Here is a 24,655-nt window from a genome sequence, read left to right as displayed (position 1 = left end):
CTCAGGTTTAAATTTAACCCTGGTTGTGGTTATGGAGAGCCAATAAGGGCACAAATCTCTATCAGTACACGTTCAATTTATTAACTGTTATGACACTATAACCATTTAGAACTTTCTTAGAATAATACCAGGTGGTGTTTCATAAAGCTGTTCGTAAGATAAGAGCGACTTTAAGAACGACTGGTGATCCTTTATTGTGGTGAATGGTATATTCATTGGCGATGGTTTAGCGCGTAAGAAAGGTTCACCAGTCGTTCTTAAAGTCGCTCTTAACTTACGAACAGCTTTATGAAACGGCCCCCTGAAATACTTTCTTTATTATGAAAGCAAAGGGAATCAAAATAGAAAATATAAGAAATAGACAATATAAGCAGAATTTGTTTAGTTTTTTGGCTCCCAATAATTTTAGACCAGACTTAGACCATGGTTTAAGTTAAACCCGACTTCAGAATACGGACCTATGGATTTATTTTACGGAGAAATGCAGAGTCATGTCACTGTCACCCCAATTACTTTTACAGTGATATGGCTCTTGCTGATATGTTTTAAGAAGTCTCATGCAATTCAATGTTAGAATCACATGCACGCTTTTCGGCGGAATGGAAACTAAGAAGGTTGAGCAAAAATATTTTTCGTTTGTAGTTTGAGTACATTGACTTACAATGTAATGATATATATTACCCTAGTTTAGTGGTTTAGACCCCTTCTTATAAACGCGGTAGAAATGACACGGTATCTTCACGAATGTTGACGATTGTAGTAAATTGGTTCAAAACTTCAAGAAAGATGTTCAAAGAGTCATACATTTTGTAATGGGATATACCCCTTCATGACAACATTATCTTAACGAAATAGATTTTATCAGAATGATCATGATGCTATGTTCATATCCTAGAAAGATTTAAAGCGAATGCGAACCAACAGCCTTGTCCTATGGCATCACCCCACCCATCAACTATTCAAATCCGTCCAAATTCCTCACCCATGATGCAACATTCTGAGCAAGGATAGTCTTGTTTTTAAAGGCCCAAATGATAACACATTCACGACTCAATGCATTCATACCGCAATAATTATGTTACCAAGTAGCCAAACAACGACTTTTCCTCTCAAAACATTTTAGTTTTCTGTACAAACAGAAAGTGCTTATTCTTTCTCTAATCATGTGTATTTTAAGAATGGCTTTAAACACACAGTCAAGGAAAGATTATTCAGTGTTCTCGATAGATTTAAGATGAAAACATATTTTTTAAAAAACCCGCGATATTCCCAGAGCACATAATGATTTATGAACAAGATCTCTTACCAGTGAAATAAAACTAAAATATTTCGGACCCATTCTCGTTCAACGATATATTGAGGTTTTTGTGGGACAAACAGTCATGACAGGGCAATCATTACGATGATATACCACCAATCTGAAATGAGAAATAACGTTTGAATTTTAATTAGTGAAAAGAAATGAAAGCGTTTCAAAGGAGGTATTTTTTGTCTTGATTAATAAAATTCAAGAATTATGACCACTGTGATGAAATCATTCTCCAAACCATGGGATTGTGTTTTTTTCAGGGAGATACGATCTCTGAAGAAACGTCGTATTTTATGCGGCAAAGGCACGCGAAACCTCGAAAAATAATTTTATGATAAAGATAATGAAGATGAAAACAAGTTACATTTATATGTTCGCGTCCTTTATTGTCCATTTACCGTAATCGTTTGTCATCTTAAAAAAACGTCTCGGAAGGTTCTTTTCTACGACGTCTCAGAGGCGACAATCGCGACTCGTGTAGACGTCTCCAACATGAAATTTTCTTCAGTCTAACCATTGAGGAGCCGTCACTACGACATCTTAGAGGTCTTTGCGACGTCTCCAGAATATGCCCGATGGGGGGACCAGCTCTTAACCCGACAGTCGCAGGGATGGTGCTTTAAGGCCTTTAAAGGGGAATGAAACCTTTGGAACAAGTCGGCATGTGTCGAAACAGAAAAATCAAAGAATAAGAACAAAGAAAGTTTGAGAAAAATCGGACAAATAATGAGAATGTTTTGAGCATTTAAATATTGCAATCACTAATGCTATGGAGATCGCCCCATTGGCAATGCGACAAGGATGTGTGATGTCACATGTGAACAACTTTCCCTTTGATGGACTATAAAATACCCCCCAAATGCCTCTTTTTGTTTTTTCTTATGGTGATACAAACTCTTTATCCATGATGTATTCTTTAAAAATCTGTATTACATGCCCTCCTATAGAAAGAGTACATGATCTACTGATAGATGTGATAAAAGAGGCAGTTTAAGTGAAATATATACTAAAGTAATGGGGAGAGTTGTCCATAAGTGACATCACACATCTTTGTCGCATCTCCAAAGGATCAGAGATCGCAATATTCAAATGCTCATAACTTTCTCATTATTTGTCTGATTTTTCTCAAACTTTCATTAATCTATTTCTTTGATTTTTCTGTTTTCACACAAGCTATCTTGTTCCAAAGGTTTCATTCTTCTTTAAGTTGTAGCTGCCACGTTTCCACATGGTTGGCTCACTTACTCCCTTCAATCACAATTACGTTATTGAAATATTCAAGTGCAATTACTTTTTAATCAAATTATTTTTTCAATTGCAATTACCAATTACTTTTTTCAATTACAATTTTAATTACTTCATTTAAAAATTCTAATGAAATCAATTTGTATCTCATACGTAGTGCAACATAAACCTCACAAAGACCGACGTAGCATGCACTTGACAATGTCACATTTTTGGAGAAAATGAAACGTTGGCGCCGCGTGCATTCCTAGGTTTACTTCTGAATTTCAACGTCGTAGCGGGAACTTCATTTGATGCATTAAATAGTCATCACATCGACGTCTGCATAACGCCTCATCAGTTTTTCGGGTCTCCTTTCTCTCCGCGATGTCTCTGATACGTCATACCGGACTTTTCGCATTCACTACGGGGGAAACTCTCTACAACGCACCAGTTCCTTCGAAAATGCAAGTCAAATCACAATGGAAAGCTGAGAGGCTTTTGTCGAAAGTTGGTGGACCGGGACGCGCGCGACCGGGACAGCATCAGAATCTCTTGACTCTGGACAACGAAATATTTTCAATTGTTCGTGCCAATCTTCGGATGATCCAAAACTATACCTATTGAAACTTCTTGGAGACATCGAGGAGACGTTTCAGAAGTTGGGGATGCATTTAGTCTCCGCGATGTTTCTGCAACCAGGATGTCTGCAACCATGGACCAACAACATGAACAATAGGTCCATGCTGCAACTGATACAGATGTCTCTTGAGTCACTAACTAATCGCTTACTAGTTGCAAGCACATGGGCAAGCGAACGTTTTACAAAAGATGCATATACCGGGAAAGGTGTAAGCTTCGAAAATTCGTCAAACTTGGCAGGAGGTTGACATGACAGGAGTACAGGGAAGCGTGCTCCAAAATTTTAATCTTGTTGAAATGGGATAAAAATGAACCATTTGCATTTTTTCCGACTGCTATTTTAGCTTTTGGATCATCTAAAGCAATGGTTTCTAGAAACTTCCTACCTGCCATACTTGATAAGACTGACATGGGTTATGAAACGCATGTTTTAATGATTGGGCATTCGTTTCAAAAGACATATTATGTAAATACCGGTACTGGGCAAGTGTCCTTTGCCAATTTTTGCCTCGTCTGCATAGCAGAGCTTTTCTGACGGCGGCGGCGGCGACGTTGTCAAAATTGAAATCTTTTCCAAGGTTAAGTTTTTTAAATGTTATAATTATCTTAGAAAGTGTATGGACCTAGTTTATAAAAATTAATCAAGTATCACCGATCGCTTTCCATGAGTTTTAGGTCACATGATTAAGGTCAAAGTTCATTTAGGGTCAATGAACTTTGATCATTTTGGGGGTATTTTCTGAAATATGAACATAACTTTGAAAGTTTATGGATCTAAAGTTCATGAAACTTGGACATAAGGGTAATCACTTACCATTTTCATCAGTATCATTTTGCATGAGTGTCAACTCACATGGTCAAGGTCAAAGATCATTTAGGGTGAATGAACTTAGTATGATTTTTTGTGAATGATTATTCATCTTGGTCTTTTTCAAAGTCATACAGCACCGCTGCTGTGTTGAATCTCGTAATGCAGGCCATACTGCGAGAGGCGTTACACTTTTTTTAAGCAACGCCTCTTCATTGAAACATGCGCCTACTTATGAAGGTTTCGAAAGGAAAGACAATATAAATTTTACTAAACCACTTTGAATATCTATCATAACGTACTTTTACCATTCTCATAGTAAAGAAATTTTAGAGTATTAATAGCTGCGTTGTAATGAAACCTTATTTAGAAGTAGTTGGCCTTTCCTGTTGGTTGTGGATTTCTGCAAATCAATTATCAGTTCCATGACAAAAGGTGCCGTTTCTTCGTTCGAAGAAAAACTTTATCCATATTCAGATCAAAAGATCAAGGTTAAACACATTTCCGTGATGACCTCAATGTTGAGAAGTAAAAGGAGAGGCAATAGTAATATCCTTTGCCATGCGAACAGTACGGTCAAGTTGTTCCAGTTTGGCGATTGAAAAGCCCGCCAAAAGAACAACGTGATCTGATTCCTGGCCAGGCTCGCGTTGCTTGACCGTTCGTTTGATCATGGATCCTACCAGTAGGTCCGTGGTTTCATAAACTAGTTCAAGTCTCGTTTGTGAATGTGTGGAATTGGGTCAATTTGTGAGAAAAGACAAACTTGTACCTTCTGTAAAATCCAATGAATCCATGATGTTTAATTAAAGGACAAGTCCACCCCAACATGAAGTTGCTTTGAATAAAAGGAGAAAAGTCCATCAAGCATAACACTGAAGATTTCATCAAAATGGACTGTAAAATAAGAAAGTTATGACATTTTAAAGTTTTGCTTAATTTCACAAAAAAGTCATATGACGTCATCCACTCACTATTTGTTTTGTATTTTATTATATGAAACATTAGGTATTCTAATTTTCTCCTTATTGTCCTATGAAACAAAGTTTTACTCCTCCCTGAACATTACCATTGTTTTAACATAATTAAAGTTGGTCCTTAATGTCAAATCTGTAAAAACTGAAATATTGTATATTTCAAACAATAAAAAACAAAATAAATATTGATGGAAATCAACGACTCTCTCATTGCATGTCCCTGACTTGTGCATAAAACTATATTGTGAAAAATAAACGAAACTTTAAAATGTCATAACTTATTTTACATCCGATTTTAAATCGATGAAATTTTCAGCGTTACACTTTTCAGATTTTTCTCAATTGATTCAAATCAACAGTTTTCTTAAGTTAGTTACATCCTCATATTTATATTCATTCATTAATGGCGACATGAAAGGTCACCTGCAAGTAGTGGGTCCAGACACCATCACAGATTTTAGTTTCCCTCGGGGAAAAGAAAGATTCATTAGTCGTCACATCGTACTAGACTCCAAGAAAGTTATCGAATTTGAATGAAATTAACCAATTAAAACAAAATCATGTTATGTAATCATGTTCAGAAGGCGCAAATCTTCATTTTCGCCAATTTCCGCGCCTTCTAGCAATCATTATTGGTTCATCTTTTTATTTTACTCCCAAACGGCCAAACTTACACCTGGTGTGGAGATCAAACTTTAATGTCACACGGGTCACTATTCAGATGGTAATTGACTTGATCTGTGGCATCAAGGAATAAAAGATTTTTTTCTTTTTTTTGCCTAGCAATTTCTGATTTCCCAAAATAACCTCTAGGGCCCGTATTCTGAACTCGGGTTTAACATGTTTAAATTAAACCATGGTTTAAAGTTATGGTTCAAATATGGAGAGCCAAGTGGGGCACAAATCCCTAACAGTACACATCCAATTTATTAAGTCATATGACACCCAAATTGTTTGGGAATAAGAACTGAATTATTTTGAAATATTTTTCATCATTATGAAAGCAAAAGGAAACAAAATAGCAAACATAAGAAATATACAGTATTAACAGAATGTTAGAGTTTTTGGTTCCCCATAAATTTAGCACAGATTTAGACCATGGTCTAAGTAATATACTTCGGTCACATTTGCAGTACGGCGGCCTTACGGCTAGTCGAAAACAGCCGTTTATTCATATTTATTCAAACCATCTATATGTAGCTGGTATTAAGAAAATGTTAAATAGGCTGTTTTCGACTCGCCGTACGGCCGCCGTGACGCAAATGTGACCTAGGTATTAAACCCGACTTCAGAATTCGGGCCTCGATCATCTGTAAATATTCAAGAGTAAGGCGACATGCAAGTCACAATGAAAAAGAAATCTGCAACGAGGGTTAACGGGAATGTAAAAACATAAGTTTAATCACTTATGGATAAATTACGTAATCTTTAAAGGAATAGAAGAAAAAACAAATCGAAACAAAGATATAGACCAAACTACAGCTGCTAAAAAGTATTATTTGTGTGTGTGTTTTTAGCAAGGTCTGAGATTAATCAATTGAGTTGACATTTCATGGATGTATGTTAGTAATTCAAAACCGATTTAAAAATGAAAAAAAAGTTACGCTAGTCATGAAATTCGAGGCGGTCTGAATACGCATATTTTTTCGATTGGTAATTGTCATAGTAACGGCGTCACTGACAACGATTACGTTCCATCTGAGGATGCACCAGTAAAAAGAAGAAAAAGAGAAGAAAAAATTGCCATTCTAGTTTCTTCTTCTGGGCTCAATCATGATAAATCGGGAGGTTTATAGTCGTCACTCTACTTGTCATATACCAGATCGAGCCAACAAATTTCAGTCAGTTTTTTTTTTACTTTTATTTATTTTTGTGGGGGGGGGATCAGTAATAATCTTCATTTGAAATTTAGGATTTACAATAAGTTTTGTCTTGATTAAATTCCTGAAAAATAATCATTAAAATATTCTTTCGTAAATCTGACAATACTGAAATAAGCAACATCAAATTAATGAAGTATAAGATGTTGACGTAGGAAAAAAAACGACCCCAATAACCAACGCTTAGTTATAAACCAGAGGAAATATGACTTAATTCTACTGATAACGAGTATACATAAATATTCATTCCTGAAATACCTAAGTTCAAACAGATAGTTCAATCATTGTTCCATTTACATAAATCTATATAAGTGATAAAATATTTATAGAAATGCATAATGCAATAACAAAAAGTAAAGGAAAATAGTACTGACAATAACGTTCAGAATGAAGCCTTTCTTTTATCTTTATTTCCTATTTCCTTATGCCTCATGGGCATATCTTCATTTATTTTTTTCTATTAGGTAAGAGATTGATGCGTTCATGAAATGTTCCTAATACAGCGTTCTGATTACGATGACCGCTGTATCTCATAACCTAGTTTATTAATTCTGATTTAAAGCATGAAGTACCGTTTTAAGTGTGTCAACGGCTTAGTAGCTCCTTGGAGGAAAAAAAAGCCTTTCCACGGTTGCACTCATGAAGTCAGTAATTTGTTGAAATATAGATCATTGGAAATCTGGGGAGCGTTTCATCAACATATTTCTCCGACAAGTTGTCAGACCTGACATCTTTCCTTGATTCTGATTGGCTGAGAGGTACTGTTACTATGGTAATTGTCGGATAAAATAGAACTTGTCGGACAAAAACCCTTCATGAAACGCTCCCCTGAAATAATACTTTTTACAGGCTTGGATCTTTCACTAGACTAACCAGCACCCATGATAGTAGTGACAAAAAAGGAACGGGAAATGAGGAAGACAGGACAAAAGTTTGGAAGAAAAGAAGGAATAAGACTAAAAGAATGAAATAATAGGTTTACTCCTTAGAGAACTAACAATATTGAAGTTTTGTATCGATTTTGCTTTTTTCTCCTTTGGATTGGGAATGTATTATTGAGTTAACATGATGATTTTGAAAAAGAGCACACCATATTTAACCATTGTGATTATTTAGTGCGTAAGGAAGTGTTACCAGTCGTTTTTAAAGTCGCTCATAACTTACGAACAGCTGTATGAGACACCCACCCGGGCGTGGACGACCCCTATACTATAGAGCTATTTGCCTATAGGTTACCTATACCATCGATCCTACTAGAATCCTGGGGCCGATTGCACGAAAGGGGCTTTGCAAGAACCGTCTTTCGTGTCGCCCATTTATTACGATGCGCCATGTGAAACGCATTTAAAATAAATTACCTGTAAATATATTTCATTCATCCGTTAATGTAAACAAAATATTTGTTTATAAAATGATGTGATATATCATGAAATTGTATACAAATTGATTTAAATGCTAGCTAACAAATTTTATTTTTATCATACATTTCAGAAAGTATCCCGCATACAGCGCATCATAATAGTTGGGCGACACGAAAGACGGTCCTTCGAAAGACCCTTTCGTGCAATCGGCCCCAAGATTATACCTGGCATATTTTTAGAAGTATATAGGGTTAAGTCGACGCTGCTAACCACGCTAGGAAACTGCTGTATGCCATCGTCATGGACCGGGTAGATTAGATTTGAGTGGAAATTATCAATATTTGTCTTTCTGTTCGCAAATTAGTTTGACCAAACGGGTGAGAGGTGGCAAGGGTCAGCATCACTGAACGTCTTTCTCGGCCAGTGGTTACCACATATCAGCATCTTTATATTGCCTCCATGGGTACAGTACGGACCTACACACGTACCTTTTCTAGTAGGTCCATGTTTGCAGTATACATAGGTATAGAGCAACTTGATTTGGTGACCGATTCCCTGCAGATCTGATGCAGCTTGCGATGAGCAATAGGAACGTTATGAAGAGGGGGATTTCTAAGAAACACCGAGCGGGAATAGATCATTTGGGATTTGCTAAGTATTGGTTGAGGGTGCATGGTTTAAGATTTATTCTCCTGTTATCAATCCTTGCTTTCAGCAAAGAAATGAAAGCTGACATTCTTATCCAGTGAGTAACACGGGGTGCCGTTGGCAGTGAAGAAGAAATTGCAGAGGTTAAGGAGTTGGTCGTGACCCCCTCCCTTCATGCCCTTTATTCGACGTACATAAACTGGGGACGTCGACGCATCGTGGTTTACTAAAATTACCGTTACAGATACCCCAAATTTTGCGTTCATTTGAATTCTGATAACCGTCTTTTCTTTAGCGTGTTTAGAGAGTGGGGGTTTGTAGTTCGACCTAATTGACCAATGCTAATCACTCAACCCTTCTTCTGTAGAATTGAGGGCAGTGTGCGCCCTTGACCCGATCTGCGAAAAAAGCCATTAAATACCCGGACCCTCGAGCGTTGCTTGACCGTGTGCACTATTCAGGGTTGCACTGTATGATGGTCATTCTGGGTTGATGACCGCCACTTTTGGTGAACATTTTGAGGTCACGTTTTCAGAGGGCTTCTTTTTTTAAAAATGATTTATTACCTTGGTAAGGTCCCTTCTTATCGTCCCGGGTAAATGTAATATAGTTACAAGAGTGAATTTAAGGAGCACAAAAAAACAGAATGGAATGGAATGATTCCGAATGCTCTATTTGGGGTGCCAGTTTAATTCGATTGTTAGCAAACATTCAATAAGCCCGTAGTATACTCTCCACTTCTCTACTTTTGCTCGATAAATTGTACTCTTTTAATTAAGATTTGCTTATTTTCAGCCCGGATTATGCTCCTTTAAACCCTCCTTTAAATAGCTATTATGTTCAGCTAAAACATCTCTTTGATTGAATGGTTGACTAGATGATGAGGATAACTATTTAAAAATTAGTTATCCAGAAAAATAAAAGCTAGTGAAATTAATATGAGGGATTGTTACAAAGTCTATGATATATCTTTTTTTCTATGCTTGGGTCATCGTGTAAGAAAGCTTATCGACGTGGAAGGTCCAAATGTGTGTGTGGCACCATGGTGGTACACACTGTACTTCAGTCGTTTCCTTTCGACATTCTCTAAGAGCTAAAGTCGCAATTTATGACTTGGTATGTCCTGTTGGTATGGAATTCTCTCTTTTTTAAGAGTTTCAGATCTGGCAAGGTAAAAAGCATCCATCATTTGATTGTGATGAAAGATATAACAAAGGTAAACACGTGATACAATGACACTCCCTTGCTTTGCGATGAAGACTGGTGGTTTGAAGGCGGTCTTCCCTTCAAAACTTAAAACTTAATCTTGAACTCGATATTGTGAATCATAAATAAGAGTGATAATACACAAGAAAAAGTTTGTAAATGAACTGACTTCATTTATTTAATGAAAAATGAATATCATTCGAGTGAAAAAAGGAATTGAGCATTATTTCATTCGGGATTTCTGCTAAAGACTATTGAAACGGCATTTTCATATTCTTAGTCCAGGACCCGGACCTACATGTAGGCCCTGCAACCAGCACATGACCTGGAAATAAGTGGAAACTAAAAATAATGTTGTTGTTTTTTATTGGAGCTAAATGAGAGAGTGATTCGGCTTGTTCTGAAGAAAGTGCGCATACAAAAGGAATAAATACAAAGAAGCCAAATTGCAAAGATCTTCATCAAGAAATCATTTCACTTCTTATTTAAGATTTGTTGATGTCTTGGAATACAATTTTTTAAATTATTTATTCTTAAAAGAATATTTGGAATACAACATTCATTCATTATATAACAATTATGTTCATCTAATGTACAATGACATGGTAACTAATAACGGTATTTAGGCGTATGATGATTATAATTATGACAAAATAATGAGAAGAAAAAAAAGTTAATGTTACTCGACAAATGCTGAGTGCGTTTACCATTTTGAAGCTATAAATCTATAAATGACCTAAATTTTATTTCGACACCGATGAGTATGGATGGAAATCATTTGGAATTTGGAAGGACTGGAGTTGCATTATGGCCCACAATAATCACGTTGTCTCCAAAGAAAGTGAAATAAATGAAAAAGTCTACTAATTAAGGAGGGAACACACTTAAATTGTTGGACAACATACTGTCCACTGTGTTCGGTAATGAATGTATGTCGGTATATATATATATATTCTTGGCAGATATTATCTAATTGAGCAAATTTATTACACAATTTTAAGTTTTTATTACCCAATTTGGGCAGATTTAGTTTTGTGGACAGTAAGTTGTCCAGGGTTGGTTAAAAGTTGGGCTTTTTTTTGGCACATCTATTTCAAGAGTGTATTTAAATGAACATTCTTTCATTTCGGGGAGGTGTTACAAAGATCAATTTTAAGTGATATAAAAAAATCCATAGTTCATACTCTTAAATGATTGTTAAGAAAATAGTTTTTATTCTATTCTCACTGCAAGTTCTCTTTGTCAAAATTCTCTGCTTTAGAAACCTTGATGCTTTTATCGTGTGGAACGAGTGTGTGGGTGCATTTGCAGTAGAGTGCGTGAGGGTGGGCTGTGTGTGAGTGTGTGACGTCAATATTTTATAACTAACAGGTGAAAGATTATATGCCGTGGCGATAAGGGGCAAAAATAGACTCCCAATAATATTTTGAAGAATGGGAATTTAGAAATGGCTTCGATTTCCTTAAGGGAGATAATCAGGTTTATTTTTGATACATTATTATAGGTATTATGTGTATAATAAATGCAATATGTCGAATATTTAAACGGAGATATTCCTCTTAACAGCTTAAGCTGATATCTTAAAATATAATGATGGTTCAATAAACCACTATGATTTCTTACTTGTTTGGTGCCCTTGGTTTATACAGATACATGTTTGAAGCATTGTATTATTTGATCTCACCCAGACTCCGGCATTACTGATGTATTGATTGATAATATGAGTTTATGAGCAAGAAGATTCTATCATTATCAGTTTTATTGTAATAATTTTGAAAACGAATATTTCAGTATTTTTTTATGAAAATGTGAAAATGGTAATAATAAAATCAATGTTTCGGCTATAGATTAAAATATGATGGAAAATGATGAGCGATTATGAAATGACATGCATGGGCTCGCAAAAATAAATTCTTTGTTGCATGTAAAAATACATAATAAATAATATTACATAAAAAAATGATGGCATAATTATTAGTATTTGAAATATATCTTAACTATAACTATTAAATATCACATTCATTATTATTATTAGTGCTAGTGCACAGCAAAAACTGTGGTGTTAACCGGTGTACATAGAGGACCACACCAGTTATTTTACACCAGTGTTAAATTGGTGGTGTTAGTTTTACACCTATAGGTGTTATTACAACACCTATGGTTGTTACATTTACACTCTTTGGTGTTATGTTCAATCTCTATGGTGTTATTTTAACACCTCAGGGTGTGGTCCTCTATTAACACAAATTGGTGTCAGTTTTAAAACCACAGTTTTTACAGTGTGTTATTATTACTATTATTATTGTTATTATAAGTCTTGTCGTTATTGATATTTGTATCAATACATCATTATCAAAATGTCATGTAAAGATAGTGAATGAGAGCTATAATGCGCTGTTTATTATAGTAAAAGAAAAATGAAATCTAACTAGTGTATATTTATACAAGTTTTGATGAAGTATAGAGTTAATTATTTCATTCATCATAATCACATGACCCTGAACATGCTAAAAACGGATCCTAATCAGCCAATTTCTATAATTTTGCTTATTCCATTTCAAAGTTATTTCTTGGAATCTGTGTCTTTTTATTTCCCTTGATTGAAAGAGATGTTAGTTTATTATTTGTGTTCTTTCTGCTTAAAGGTAATCAGACTTTGGGCCCGTTGCAGAAAGAGTTGCAATCAAACGCAACTCTAAATATCATGCGCAACTTGATTTTCAGCCAATCAGCAGCGAGCATTTTTGACTTGCGTTTAAACGCAACTCTTTTTGCACCGGACCCTTTATCTTCTACTTTAAATTAAGTCATTGAAATGCATTGCAGGTTAAATGAGGATTTATAGTCTCATCTTTTGTGCACTTTACTTTTAAGTTACCTTTCCACTTAAAGTGATTGGTTAACATTGGTTTGACTTTTAAAAAATCTGAGCTAGAAGATCACACTTGTCACCTGTGTCTGTGATGTGTTACAAAAATGAAGCCCAGAAAAAATTGTGTTCGAAAATAATTATAAAGTGCTTCAAAAAGTGAAATATAAAGTGACCGGAAACACCATCTTAATTTCATCTCATACACTTATGTGTACTATTTAGGTGTCTATAAGACGCCTATTTACAAAATCGGGGTTTTCCTTGTAGTTCTAGCTTTTCATTCTCAATAATGGTTGTTTTCAGGGTTTATTAGTTCTAATACATGCACTTGTACACATGTTTCATCTTGGTTTGAGAATTTTTTTAAATCAGCTGCTCACAAAGTTAAACAATACCTTTAAGTCTAATTCCTTTTAATTAACATTAATGGAAAAAGAAAATGTAGTTGAACAAATCAGATAATTTCTCACACATCAGCGGTGGATAATTCTAACATTCTCCCGGATTTTTATTTTTTATAGCTCTTTATGCTTATCAATGTATACAAAATGGTGGAAACCCCTACGCCTGAATAGTGTTTAGTCAAGAGTGTCTTTCGCGAGTATTATTACACCACATTAATTTGTGGTTATAATGTGCGGATATATTGTTAAATTATCCGCTGTTGATAATTTGTCGGGCCATAGGTTGTTTGATATCCTTCCCTCCCAGAGCCGTTCATGAAACCTCCAACTCTCGGAAAATAAACTTTGGTTAGCAAGATTTACAATCTATCCAAACCTAATTCATCCACAAGAAACAAACACTAATAAAGGGAATTTACATGCATTGTTATGATTTACGGTTGGAATTCCATCCATATAGTTTAAATTCAACATTTTTCATGATTATCCTGTAAACTGAGCTAGAATTACGCCATCTTGTGTCAATGGCCACTCAGTTTCGTTCAATCATAGGTCCATAGTTCAAGTCGAGAGCTCAGGTCTATTTTCTTAAAAGAAAATTCCCTGTTTTAGTGTTAATATAATTCAATATTCTATTTGATAAGTTAACATGCAAGCATGAGGAAAAAGAACTTACTTTATTAAAGTTTTTCCTTGTCTATTTTGTGTTATTTTTTTTTGCTCTATTAGTCACTATTAGTATTTTTTTTGGGGGGGGTTAAAAAATTGTGTTGCCGAATATTCTGTGTGTTTTCAGAATTTTTTTTTCCTGTCGTGGAAAACTGGGGACCAAATAGACTTTGTTCGTAATGTTAATTGGGCCCGCTAGATACTTAACTCACATACGCAAAAACTTTAATTTTCAATCGAAAAAACACATCTACATGTATACCCAAGCCGCAAGAACGTAATACTGTCACGCACGCACACCAACATACACACACAGACACACACACCCACACACATACCTTCAATCGTTCTTGTTTGTCCCTTTGAGAGGCCTATTATGCTATTGGAATTCCTTTATTTACAATCTATACGCCTTTTTTTGTATTTTCAATCATGATCTTTGTATTTGTAACTTTCCTTTCCCTCTTCCTTACACATTAACCCCCCCCCCCCTCGTACTGCTTTCTCTGGGTTTGCTTGATTTGACGTACTACTCCCCATCGCTCCACACCCATACCCCATTTACCTCCTAGCCTCCTCTCGTTCATGGCAGAGGCACCGGGCAGAGGTCATGTTCATAAGGACCGCCCTCCAGTTCATCGTCTCCTTAGCACAGTTCTATTCACTGAACTCGTCGTGTTCTGTTACACACTGCTTTCCACCAATAGTGCTATACACACGCACACTTGTTACCGCACGATCTTGAATGAATTCCAAGCTTTAAGAACCAGTTACGCGCACACCATTGCACGCTTCCTTGGATTGGTCTTGCCTGAAGAGACCCTGTTTCGTTGTACCTCAATGAACTCAATATAGATCTTTCTATTATCGGTCTTGAACAGTGGTGTAATCTATTATTAAAAGTCGCGAGCGAGCGACATTTTTGCCCTTTATTAAGGCATAATGTGTTTCACCCCTTTCCTTTCCTTTTTTTTCTTTGTCGGCGATTTTTTTTCTAGTTCCCCTAATGTGCTTGAGCCTCTATACTTTCACAAAACCTTTTCTGGGGGGGGGGGGGTGAAAATAAGTTTGTGGTTCTTGATTTTTTATTGCCGTTCAGCTTTTCCTAATATAGCCAGCATTTCCAATAGCTGCTGTTAAATTGTTCTCTCGGATGTGATATATTTCATGTGATAATCGTAAATTTGAATCTTAGATTTTAAGTTGAAACAAGGTTCTGAATTACCAAGACTAATTTCTCTGCAATCTGCAATCCGAATCAACTTGACAATGAATAACGTCAATAGTAGAAGTCAAAGGTTACTTCCTGACACTCTTTTTAGGTCACGATTGGTCAACAATGCTCGGTGAGGGGCACACATATCAAAGATTTAACCCTGTTCCTTGTGTAAAAATGTAGAGATAAAACAACGGCAGGGAAGAAGAAGAAGAGAGAGAGAGAAGGTGGTGGGATAGAGCGAGGAAAGTAGGAATAAAAAGAACAAGGAATAGGAATCGGAAATAAAAACAAGAGGAACATAGAAAGGGTTTAAAGAAAATTATGATATGAAGATTCGTGAGATGGTGAGAAAGTATCATTGACTTCAAGAAAACTCCCGTATTTCCTCAATCTTAGATTTTCGTCAAAGTTTCTTGAACTAATTTTCTGTGAATTTAATATTCTGATTTCAAGACAAAGACGGTAAATGCGTGTCCGATATAAAATAGTAATGCTCATAATTCATATCATCATTTCCGTTAGCACTTTCTACTACATTACTCCGGACGGTTTTAACTCATAATAATCCTACCGGAGGTAATTAGAGCTTGCTACAGAACTTTAATGCACGAGTACATGTATACAGCTAATATAAAGAGTGAAAAAGAAAATTAGGGAATTTAATGATAGACATACATTGTTCGCGATGATTATAAGCGCAGCAGTGGCGTTTAGGGGTAGCGGATACGTGCCCCGAAAATCAGTACAAGTATTTACAACTCCCACAAAGCCTGCTAGATGGAAAACCACAAGGCCTATAACTACAACTGGCAGGCAAAAGATATTCATTTGAGCCAATCCATAGCTCAGTTTTTAAATTTGATATTGCTAAGTGACAAAAATGAATGAATGTGACTGACAATCTAACACTGATTCTAGGGAGGGTACCTACTGAACTTCCTTTTTCCAAATTGGAAAGATATATCACTACTTTGGAACTATTTTTTTTTACTGGCGGAAGAATTAGGTCCATTTTACTCTCTCAAGTGATGAATTTGTTGTTGTTGTTGTTTTAGCTTATACGGCGCTTGTCATTCAGTAGTGAATATTTGCGCAAGATCCCGTCAGGTGTAGTCTTCATAAATGCTGATTTATTTTTAAAATGAGCCGGTCGAGGTACCCTTTTCTGGTCAGATATGGAATGACAGACATTTATCCTATCCACTGGTAGTAAACATTTAACCCTCGAATTTCCTCCTTATTTTTTATGAATTCTTTTTAAGAATCTATGGGAGTCTATGGGAAATGAATAAGGCCCGTGATGCCACCATCAAGAACTAATACCTTGGTCACATTTGATCTACGGCTGCCGTACGGCGAGTCGATAATAGCCGTTTTATTCATTTTTATTCAAACCACCTATACGTAGCTGGTACAAAAATGTTTAAACGGCTGTTTTCGACTCTCCGTACGGCCGCCGTAGAACAAATGTGACCATGGTATAAGAATATGAAGAAGGTGGATAAGCAAGGAAGCGCAAGGCGTCGGAAGGTAAAAGGCGCGTGATTTTAGTATTTGTCTAGGTGTCAAGGGAAGCATGAGCAGGAAGGGGCACGCCCAACATCTTTTTTTTTCGAAACAATAATTTTTTTCATCGCTCCTTGTCCATAACTGCGGAAATGTTCAGATTTTAGAAAGTGTGTGTATGGGGGGGGGGGGGCTAAACATGCATGAAATCATAATTTTCTGGTCATTTTCTCTTTTTTTTGTCGATGATAAGGGGGGCTGAAGCTATTTCACACCCTTTTCCGGTTCCGCCACCCCAATCAAACTTCAACACCAATACCTTCATTATTCCGAATGCTTCCTACTCAGAGAATCCGAACAATTGTGGCATCGTTTTGAAGGTTCGACTCTTCTAAGTGGAATAGGTTTCAGGAGAACGTCAAGACGAATAAAGAACCACAATTGGCAAGATTCTTTTCTTCATCTAATAAATTAATTGTAAAACGTGCCTATCAGTCTCATTTCTTCTTTTCTCTTGCCTTTATTTTAATAATTTCCAGAGGGTCATTCAAATGGATGGATACAGAAGTCTTGATACGAATGAAGAAGTAGAATACAGGTTTCAATTTTCCATCCACGGAAGGGAAGCAACGACTGTGACAGGGCCGAATGGAGCGAACTGTAAGGGAAGCAAACGAAGGTTAAGACCCAAGTACAGAAGAACAGCGAACCGGTAAGCACTAGAACTTTCAAGGTCAATCAAAATGTCCGTTATAGAAGGTCAGCTGCTGATCATGTGTAAAAACCAGATAATGTATATTGTTAGTGATTGTGTTTTCTCAACTACCGATTTTTTAAGACTTTGCTTCTGAAGCTGTTGCTTGCATTTCCTTTGAATAATGGCTTGAAACTTTCAGCACTTAAGTCAAATTTTTATGCGGCTTTTGCAGCTCAAACTGGCCCAATGGTAGTATGTACCAGTCTCAAAAGCTTAAAATTTCATCTTTCTTGAGGCTCAAACTACAGTTTTCACTCGCATAATTGTTAACTTTTTCTGTTTCTTTTCCTCAGGTGCTTTAACTGTGGCAAGTCAGGACACCATGCCAAAGATTGTCCTGAGCCACCACTACCAAAGCGGTGCTACGCGTGCCATGCGGAGGACCACCTCTGGGCAGACTGTCCTAATAAAACTACTCAGGGAAATGACAGCAACGGCGGTGGTTCGGGCGAAGAAAGCTCAAGAACAACAGCAGAAGAGACAACAGCCAGCAGCAAAGCCGAAGAAAGTGTCAAATCTGAGCCAGAAGCTGGCGAAGGGAAGACCTAACCAATGCCACAATGCATCAAAGTACTTCATATAGATACTTTCGTATTTCCACCATAAACGTTAATTGAAGATAAGGATACGTTTCTTTTCTGAGTATGACTTGTTTTTTTTTTTATTGCAGAATGTTTATTTACAGATTATGGCAAAGTGGTTCTGAGAGGGATATCTAGTATATAGAACTCTTTGTTAAGACCTTGCTATGTTATGTATGTAAGGTTAATTGTACAGCTGAACACACAAGTGTCATTGTGTGAAACTTGATGAAATGGTTTTATGAATGGATGGACTGAAAGGCATACCAATGTTCTTCTAAAACAGATTTGGACATATCAAAACATATATATATACTTTTTTTTTTTATAGATTTGAACTTTAGAAATATCCTTATCATTGACCTCAGTTGTTAGCCCTTGTAACATTTCTTGGAATATTTTTTAATAAGTGTGTGGTCTTTTGGGATAAAGATAATGTTCAATTGGTGTTCCAACTTAGTCACATAGTTTTAAATTGTGTTTGTTAAGTAGACAAAAATGAGTTAACAAATTTTTAAATAGAAATTCTTTCATTCTCTGGTCCGTTTTACCTCTGATTTTTTTCCTAGAGCTTTCTCAGTCAGTTTCTTTAAAAAGAAATTGTTTCTAGACTGCTGTCCCTCCCTATAACTATTTGCAACATTCAAAAGAGCATTGGTATGCTGATATATATATATTTTTGAAGGAAGGTGGTGTTTATATATAGGTACAGTCTCAGGGCTTTTACGTTGAATTCAGTGTATATGATGACTTTCTTTGTGACTGTAGTGGTCTCTCTATGAATGAGCTGCTTTGTGAAAATTTTGCTGTTTTGACGTCACTCACTCAGGTGTTACTCGGATTTACAACGTGCAGATCACGTGCTGGTGCTATAGCGAGTACTGCAATTATGAAAAGTCATGAGGCCTTAACTAATTCCGTGTATAAAGTCATTGGATTGTAGCCACGATGTTCTGAAAATCGGCCACAATGCACGTGAAGTGACTTGAGATTTTTTCATTTACTGAGCATGTGCGAAATGTGCGCTCTCTTAGTGGTGACGGGTTACACATTTGACTTTCAGGGACTATTTTCATGCTTCTAGCGAATGCTGCAGGTTTTTATTTACGTCACTGTGATGCCCGTCGTTCATGAGAGCAGTTTCATTCATCACTTTGAGAGCCACTGATTTATATTCACATTTTTAAAATGATTGTACATGCAACTGACATTCTGATTAGGAGTCGAGAATGTTCATTTTTATTTTTTTTCAGATATGGAAATGCTGGTTAGCGCATCATTTTGAACAATGGATAGAGGGATTCCGCTTCGTTACCTATGTAGATATTTTACACTTATGTGAAATATTGTCTTCCATACGTGCCTTTGAAAAATTGTGAATCTATGTGTAACCAAAGGATTTTCAGTTGTATGATCATGTTTAGTTTTATGTTTATGATAGAAAGGAAAAAATTATATTTTAAGGAATGATGATTGTGGGAGTATGCTCATTTATCTAATTCCAAGTGCAAAATCGCAAAGGAATATTCCCGTTTCATTTTCGGGAAATGACTACCTCGGTCTGTACTATTTACCAAGTGTTTGCGATATGACTAAACTTAATTAAAGAAGTCATCAAAAAAGTTTCATACTTTGTTCAGCTTGTCAAGTATTAGCAACACACAGATGAAGAAGGATGAGCAGAAATTAGGCAAGTGCGACAAGTAGCCTGCCAAATGCCTTCCCTACAATTTTTCGATATCTATTCCTACTTTTTCAAAAGAAACGGTTGAAGATCCCTCACTAACCATTATCCAAAAATTAAAACGTAGCCTTAATATTTTGCTCCTGTTTTTTCAATTCTGTAACATTTGTATAAAATGGTTATCGAATTCTCGTAATAGTTCTATTTTTTGTATGTATGCTTTGCACAAAATATTTTTTTATAATTTTGATCCACATACTTATTAATAACCCCTTCCCCCTTGACCAGCATATTTCTATTTGTGTGGGTTGTGCAGGTTACTATTCTGCAGCACAATGGCAGGGTTATGTTGTATAACCGTAACTAACTTGATATGTTATCGTAAATGTTCAACCAATATCTACCTCATTGACGTACAGTGAGCACATTTGTATAAAGCTATGTTTTAATAACTTTTAACTATTAAGGCCCGTATTCTGAAGTGGGGTTTAACTTAAACTCTGGTTTAAAGTTGTGGTTTAAGTATGGTAAGCCAATTGTTACATAAATCACTAACAATATAGGTATCATACTTCAGCTTATTTGACTCTCAAATCATTCTTAATTGTCTAGGAAGTATAAATAGATGATTGTCTTCACCGTCGATGAATCAGGAAAGAGCACAGTAAACATAAGAAACTTACAACTCAATAAAGATTTTGACACTTTTGGCTTCCCATACTTAAACCCCAACTTTAAACCTGAGTTTGAGTTAAACCCGACTTCAGAATACGAGCCTAAGTATTCACAAGACTTCGGTTATTTTTTCATGAGACTATAAACTTAATGCTACTTATTTTGAAGATTGTTTGTGGGTGTTCTCGACTATTTGAACATGTTGAAATACAGGCATTCAACTCAAAAGTCGCGCTGATGATGATTTCAAGTTAAAGATAAAGTTAAGTTACTTAAAAAGTGAAAGAAAAATCTGAAATCTTTCAGAACAACACGAAAAACACCTTGTCCATGCCATAGCACTTGCTAAACAACTCATAAAGTTCCAACTAACGATACATTTTGAAATAAAATATTAAAGGCTATACAACCTACTTACCTCATATAAATCAAAACACTTCATTGCCAAATTCACCTATATGTTATGCAAATGATACAATAGCTCAATGTTATATGTCCAATGTATCAATCCCTCAAATTTGTGGGGTCTTCTAAATTCTTTTTTGTAGGTCTTCTAGAGTATTACTTTATTTCTTTCCAAAGGATGAGAAAAGGTAGAAGTCTACTGTAGTTCACGATCGATAACTGATATGCAATGTCTTATGAGACTTACCAGTTATTTATATGCATTTTAAGCTTAATCATTAAGTTGGATTTACCTCTCCTAGTTTGTGCCAAGACGGCGTGACGAGACGGCGCGCCCATGTGGTCACCTACGCGCGCTACAGTCGACATTAACCGCGAAAATTGCGTCAAGCGCAAGATGTCTGTGCCCAGATGAAGAGCAAGAGTCCCTTATTTCAAAGAGCTGCGGATCTGCTTTAATTTTTTAGACCCAAAAGGGTGTAGAATTATATATTTTGGAGATGAAGAGGTTCCATTGAACTCGAAGGGATGTATTCCGTGATAGTGGACCCATGTCGGTGTTAAACACATGACAATACACTGCAAAAACTCCGGTGTTGATTTAACACCAGCCCGGAATCTATATGTCCACACCAGAGAAGTGTTAAACAACGCCAGTTTCGTTTTGGTCTAACACCAGATAGGTGTTTATACAACACCAATTAGTATTAAAACAGCATCGGTTTGATTCCAAACTGGTATTGTTTCAATACTTCTCTGGTGTGGACATAATATTGATTCCGGGCTGGTGTTAAATCAACACCGGAGTTTTTGCAGTGTAGGAATTTTCGCACATCGACGCAGAATGAATCCTACATCGCACAGATTCCTTTGAAAATGTAAGTCAAATCACAATAAGTCTTTGTCGAGTGTCAATGAATCGGAACAGCTGCTACGTCCAACATTTCGGAGCTGAGCTGACGAAAAATTACAGATATGTCGTTTGTGTAGAGTCTCGGACGAAACTGCTGTGCGAAAAGTCTCTACTGACGCACATCCCTTTTGACAGAAATGTACTCTGTGAAGAGTTCAGTTGCAGCGCCCTCTTGCGGTGTCTCCCGACAAGCTCTATTCTAGAACAACAGAGATTTATAGAGTAACAACGTAATATTATTACCAATTATTATATGGATTCCAACGTGATTAATTATGGAGGATATTATCGCTTTTATGGCGGGTAGAATGGGACGATTACATGACACCTCAAAATGAATTTTATACTTGCATTGAATTGACCTTTGGTGCAGTTTATAAGGCTAATTATTAGTCAAAATGATCAGTATTGTTGTATTTCCCATTGCTGCAGTAGCACATTATTTATATGTATTCTATATATCACGTCTGTGGTGAATTACGCTGATTATAATGCTGCTACCTTATTGACATGTTTTTTTTTAAGCAACTCGTCTTAGCATGAAATATAAGTGGTATGAAATATTAATACGTTAGTGCTTTTAAAATTACAGCTTACTACATTTCATTCATATCCATATTTGATAATATTTCGTGAAAATGATTTTACAGTCAATATTGTGAGATGTTGGAACTAACGGATATCGTATAGCAAAGTTTGGTTTGAATTGCGGTTTCAAACATTCACTTCTTACATTCACCAGTGTTCCAGTAATTTGCTGCCTTTGTAAAGTCTGTATTTTTAAACTCTTCTCCATGTTGCCTACGTCATGTTTCCCCAACAAAACAATTGCAGGTACTTCAGATTTCATGTATATTAAAACATTTATTTGTAAAATTTATGTGATTTACACAATGTCCGCAAAAATTATGTAATGCTAGAAGTGGATATAGTGTACGATATCTGAAAAGAAGTTTGTACATTAACCTCAGATACCAAGGCAGCAGTGTGTGATTGCTCCAATTGAGACATGTCTCTTGTTAACAAATGAATTACCCTATAGGACTCCATCTTTATTTTCGATGAAATTATCAAGAGGTATAAATTTTAGAAATATATATTTTTCACAGTTGATTGTGATTGTCTCTGGTGATGATCCTCCCTCGACTGTCTGCCTTTATAGGCCTACGGATCCCGAGCATCTTAGATGAATTAACGTACTTTGCTTAATTTTATTATTAATTTTGTTCATACCTTATACACTCAGGCCATGTCACCATCTTGTGTATATAGCATGCTACTACATATCACATTTTCGTTCATGCCTTTCTGAGACAACGCCAGTGTATTTTGAAGCAAGCAGTATTTTGTACCATATTTTACCTTTTTCGTTGTCATTTCTCATATTGAGTATGTTTTTGTTGTTGATGTAGAATAGAATATGTGCTTTTGACGTTCAGAGGGTGATTCACGAACAGTTAATATCAATTTTAAGACGATACAAACCAATCAAATTTGAGCAGCATCGCCATCATCTCACTTAAAATTGATTTTAGCTAATAAGATGTGAATCATCGCTCTGGAGTAAAACAATCTCAGGGATTAGTATATTTCACAATTAAACATTCAGTAAATGTAGATTCCAAAGACGCTTAACTCGTGAAATGTGTTTTTTTTTCGATACATTACTTTTGATGAATTGCTGCAGAATAAACGTGCCATTTTTAACTGTCTGAACGAAACGCACTTAACCAGCAGTTGAACAAGTTCATGATCAAAGTTTTAAAAAAAAGTCCTGTGAATGCACTTTCAATGTTTCTTCCCGTCCAAGAAGATGTTGCCACAAAATTTCCTTAAATATGTAATATTTTTTAATCTTAATAATGTATTTTAGTACAAATTTTATTGATACACTATTAAAATCTCCTTTAACTCTATAGAATCATTCAACAAAATCTTGATTTTTTTTACATGAAATTCATTCCCTCTACTTACATTCCATGTTTTTGAGGAATATAACAAATATATAATTTGCTTAAGATTGTAATTCCAATATAAAAAATAAAAAGTGTTCCCCACGAAGAGGACAATACTATTCCAGAAAATGGCCCTGCAGTAGAATGATGATGAAAAGAAAATTTTGATGGTCAAAAGATTTCTTTTTTTTTGTATAATGAACAATAACAACTCATGAATGATTTTGAAATGAAGAAAGAAATGGGTAAAATGAGAGAAGAATATCTTTTTCTTAAATCATGTCGTTTTATTCGAACGTCAAAAGTGTTACCAGACCAATTCTAATTATGTAACTCTGCCAAGTCGAATCTTTTGAATCACATAAATTGTTTTATTAAGGAGAAATTCAGCTGAGGAGAGATAAATAAGTCACGTTTTTAAAAGATCTCATCAAAAAATTACTTCGGCCTACGCCGATTGCTTCAACTGGGATAATCTACATATATCTATGAAATGGAATATAATCACGCTTTTTCAATTTGGGCATTTGGTTTCACGGGGTGCACCATTCTTTTGATAGTGAAAGTTGGTGATCATGCTACAATCTGACGGTGTGCTTATGTCATGCATACCTCATACGTTCGGAAATTTTCTAATCTCACAGAGAATGCCTTGGTCTTATTGTGTTTTCAAGGTACCATTTTTTGTATTTGATAATGGAATAAATGATTTGTTTTGATCAATACGATGGTTTGACCAACGTTTGCTCTGTTGTCTCATAGTCTGAATGCTGCATGTATAACGATCTTTCATTAAAAAAAAGAACTATTCTATTTTTAAGAGATAACTTATAAGTGGGACACTAATACATGAATATTAATTTATCTTTTAAGAAAATGACAGGTTTCTTAACAGAAGGGTAAGTAGGTCATTTAAACTAGTGGGATACATTCATTTCAATATATAAATTGTATTAAGTG

General features: G+C 35.7%; 1 protein-coding gene across 1 annotated transcript in view; it reads left to right on the top strand.

Annotated features, from left to right (window-relative positions):
* The window catches only part of LOC121413440 (protein lin-28 homolog), a 43,178-nt gene extending 22,345 nt beyond the window's left edge, over positions 1-20,833 (top strand). The window contains exons 3-4 of the mRNA XM_041606259.1: positions 17,265-17,437; positions 17,776-20,833. Of these exons, the coding sequence (XP_041462193.1) occupies positions 17,265-17,437; positions 17,776-18,031 (429 nt within the window). The 3' untranslated portion in view covers positions 18,032-20,833. The remainder of the gene's footprint in view (positions 1-17,264; positions 17,438-17,775) is intronic.
* Positions 20,834-24,655: the final 3,822 nt, after the last annotated feature.

This window comes from Lytechinus variegatus, chromosome 4 (assembly GCF_018143015.1).
Source record: "Lytechinus variegatus isolate NC3 chromosome 4, Lvar_3.0, whole genome shotgun sequence".
Classification (NCBI taxonomy): domain Eukaryota; kingdom Metazoa; phylum Echinodermata; class Echinoidea; order Temnopleuroida; family Toxopneustidae; genus Lytechinus; species Lytechinus variegatus.
The sequence above is the reverse complement of the archived record's forward strand: the minus strand, read 5'-3'. Positions and strand labels throughout refer to the sequence as shown.